Consider the following 3,636-nt stretch of genomic DNA (forward strand, 5'->3'; position numbering starts at 1 on the left):
TGTAGCTGGAATCCTCGAATTTTTTCACTTTCTATGATATTCAAACACAACGCTTCAATGTAAATGCAGAATAGAAGAGGGCTGAGGGGACAACCCTGGCGCACCGAACGCTGCAGGCTAATGGGGGCCCCCAAACTCTTATTTACAATTAATCTTGTCGTGCAGCTCCGGTACGCCAAGGCCACTCCCTCGCAAATAATGGACCCTAAATTCACATGGTCGAGTATGCAGAACAGGATATCGTGCGAAACACAATCGAATGCCTTCTCAAGATCTAGCTGAAGGATGGCTACCCAGCTATTTGTGTAATCACAACATTCCAGCACACACCTCGCTTTATGAATATTGGAAACAATAGAGCGTCCCTTGATCCCACACGTCTGGTGGGGACCGACTATATCCTGAATTACTGACTGTAGTCTACAGGCTAAAATCTTCATGAAAACTTTATAATCCACGTTTGTGAGGGCGATAGGACGATATGCTGTGACCTGCTTTAACTTTTCTGCGTCATCAGATTTAGGGATTAGCACTGTATGTGATTTACCATAAGACGGGGGCAATTCATTTTCTTTGTAGGCTTCGTTAAAAACTGCTGTCAGTACTGGCACTATTTCGTGTTTATATGCTTTGTAAAAAGCGGCGCTTAACCCATCAGGTCCAGGAGATTTTCCCAGGTTCAAATTTTCTATCGCTTGCTCGACCTCTGACGCAGTTATCGACAGCTCCAGCCTTTCTTTCTGTTCGTCATCTAATCGCGGCAAAGCGCCAAGAAACTTTTCCTTGAATGCGCTCACATCCACTTCTTGCTTTGCAAACAGCGCCTGATAATATTCAAGAAATGCCTGCTGGATATGCCCGCTTTCTCCAGATAACGCCCCGCCCCATTCAATCTGTTCAATGTGGTTTCGTTGAGCATGCGTTTTTTCCATTCCTAGCGCTCGTTTTGAAGGTGTCTCCCCATCAGCTATATCTTGCGCCCTAGCCCGCACCAGTGCGCCACGATAGCGTTCTTCTTCAAAGAGTTCAATCTTATTTTTTATTTTCCTAATGTCATCCATCCATTTTCCAGGCTCTTCGCTTTCTCTTTCGAGAAGTTTAGCTAGTAAAGATCTTAAATTGTCCTCCTCACGCTTCTCCTCTTGTCGTATGCAGCTTGACCTTTCGATTGCTGCTATTTTTATTTGTTGTTTGCAAAGTTCCCACTGCTGCCATACTTTCAGTTCCCCGCTCGGCTTTAATTTACTGATTTCTTCGTTGACTTTCCTGCTAAAGATGTCGTCTGTAATGAGCTTATTATTTAATTTCCACATCTCCCAAGAAAACTGATTTCCTCGTTTCTTTGTCCCTATCCCACACTGCACTAAACAATGATCCGAAAATGATACCGGTACTACATTGTAGCTACTGCATTTTGAAATAACGTTCGGTGACACATAAATGCGATCTAGCCGTGCATGGCTTGACCGTTGAAAATGGGTGAGTCTCACACAACGCTCGCCCTCTAAACACTCGGCCACATCATCGAGGTTGCACGTGTCTATAATTTCTGAGAGTACTTCAGTGCTTCTGTCCCTAAATGCCGTTGCACTGGTTTTGTCACAGCCTCTCAGGACGCAATTGAAGTCGCCCATTACGATCAGGCATTTCTCACAACTGAAGTGCTTTTGTACGCGTTGAAAAAACTCTGTTCTCTCATCCACCGCATTTGGGGCGTACACACAAATGATGCGCCAATATGTTTTGTCGTACAGGAGGTCAACCAAAACAAATCGACCCGAAGGACACGCCGTATATGCCTGAACCTCAAGTCCCGGTAAATTCTTTACAAAGATGACACAACCCGCAGACGTTCCTACAGCGTGGGCAACAACTGCAAAAAACCTAGACGTGAAACGTCTCACCATGTCCCCGGTCTGCTCTTCCCCGTCAATTTTCGTTTCCTGCACTGCCAGGACGTCAATGTCGTGCTCAGTTAAAAGGCGGTACACCTGGCTCTGCTTCTTCTTACTTGCCAGTCCCCTGACATTAAGTGTACCGACTTTCATGGGGAACGCATGAGCCATTTTAATGCAGAAGAAAGAGGCCGGGGATATGGTGCTTACCCTTCACGTCTAGCGCTTGGCTAGACGACATCATTGACACCGGAGCCATCCGGTGCTGGTGCCAGGCCTGGCAGCGGGGGCGGCTTGTCAAGGGCTCTCCTCTCCGTCGACACATTTGATCGTAGCCGGATGGACGACCGCCGTCCTTGGGTCGTTTTTGCCGGCGGCTCTTCGACGCTGGGGGCCTCCGCCTTGGCGTCTTCGGTTCCAGTCTGGGCGTGTGGCCGCTTCGCTGGGGCAGGGACGCCGGCCGTGCGGGCGCCACTCTGGTCAAGGTTCTCCTCGGTCAGAGACGCTGGCTCGGTTTGTTGGAACGCTGGCACGCTTACTTCACCGCTCGACGCCTTCGTCTCCTTTCTAGTAGGTTCTGTCCCTTCAGGCTTGCGTCCGGCATCGCTGCTGGAGGGTCCCGAAGAGCCCGTCAATCCTGCTTGCGGTTCGGGTTCCTCTATGCCTTTCGCTGATTCTTCAGCCTCGACTACATCCATCAGGAGTTCCGCAGAGTCGTCTTTCGACGCCCCGCCCGTAGCCACCGCGTAAGTGCGGACACACTCATTATCCGCGTGGCCGTACCGCCGGCATTTCGTACAGCGGGGAACCTTGCATTCACGCCGCACGTGGCCTGTACCATGGCAGCGCAAGCACTGCATTGGACGCCCAGGCGCTACGACAAGAGCCAACTCTCCGGCGACACGTACCTGGTGTGGCAGGTCATCCACTTTCAAGCCGGGCTTCAACTTCAGTAGGACCGTTCTTGTCGTTGAGCTCTTGTCATTGACGCCTTGTATCCGCCACCGCTCACGCGTAACGTCGGTCACTTTGCCAAACGCCGCGAATGCCGTCCTGATGTCGTCGTCGGCCACACCGTGAAGCATCCAGTGTAGCCGCAGCTTTACCTGCTGGTCTTCGGGGTCGATAATGAGGCAGCGGCGTTTCTTAACTTGCAGCTCGTTGAAGGCGAGCAACTTCTTTGCTGCCTCCGTGTTCCGCAGGGTAACCGCCCACACGTGGTTGATTTGGTACGCCCCCAACGCGACCACGTCGGGGAGCATACCGGTCTCGGCCAGGGCGTCCCGGAAATCCTCGACCCGGAACGGCCTCGCTCGCACGTCGCCGTGAAGAAAAACGGTGTTGAAAACAACACGTCCTGTTGGCAGTGTCGGCAAAATAATCTGGTAATCCTTATCACCGCAGTCATCGATCCTGTTTCCGCGGCCGTCAAAGGCCGCTATCGCTGCTCCGCTGGAGCCCATGACCCTGCGATCCGTTCAGCTCGGCTGCCGGAAGCAGAATGACTGAGCCACCGCGGCGGGGCGTCAAACAAGGAAGGTTCTTGCAATACAGAAGTGCAAGCTGTATTTCTTCTGAAAAGGTAATGCACTGAAGCCAATAAACATTTTTATGCAGTTATATTAATTTCAATTCACTGTTTACAGAAATTTCACTTTACTTGTTTCCCCAGCAATATTGGTATGTATAAAGGCCTTGAGACCTGATGTCCAATATATTGACATTATGCCACGCCCAAATA

At 50.6% G+C, this 3,636-nt stretch overlaps 1 protein-coding gene across 1 annotated transcript; it reads right to left on the reverse strand.

The window, feature by feature from the left end:
- LOC149367198 (uncharacterized) lies at positions 1–3,392 on the reverse strand. The gene is made up of 2 exons (XM_089554478.1): positions 2,106–3,392; positions 1–2,022 (listed from the first exon to the last, which is right to left on the reverse strand). The coding sequence occupies exon 1, from the start codon at positions 3,356–3,358 to the stop codon at positions 2,126–2,128; it is 1,233 nt and encodes a 410-aa protein (XP_089410604.1). The 5' UTR covers positions 3,359–3,392; the 3' UTR covers positions 1–2,022; positions 2,106–2,125.
- Positions 3,393–3,636: the final 244 nt, after the last annotated feature.

This window comes from Amblyomma mixtum, chromosome 1 (genome assembly GCF_055824585.1).
Source record: "Amblyomma mixtum isolate Tamu chromosome 1, ASM5582458v1, whole genome shotgun sequence".
In the NCBI taxonomy this organism is placed as follows: domain Eukaryota; kingdom Metazoa; phylum Arthropoda; class Arachnida; order Ixodida; family Ixodidae; genus Amblyomma; species Amblyomma mixtum.

What these genes read in the sequence shown, in the direction of transcription:
- LOC149367198 (XM_089554478.1), bottom strand. Translation starts at nt 3,358, where the DNA reads ATGGGCTCCAGCGGAGCAGCGATAGCGGCCTTTGACGGCCGCGGAAAC.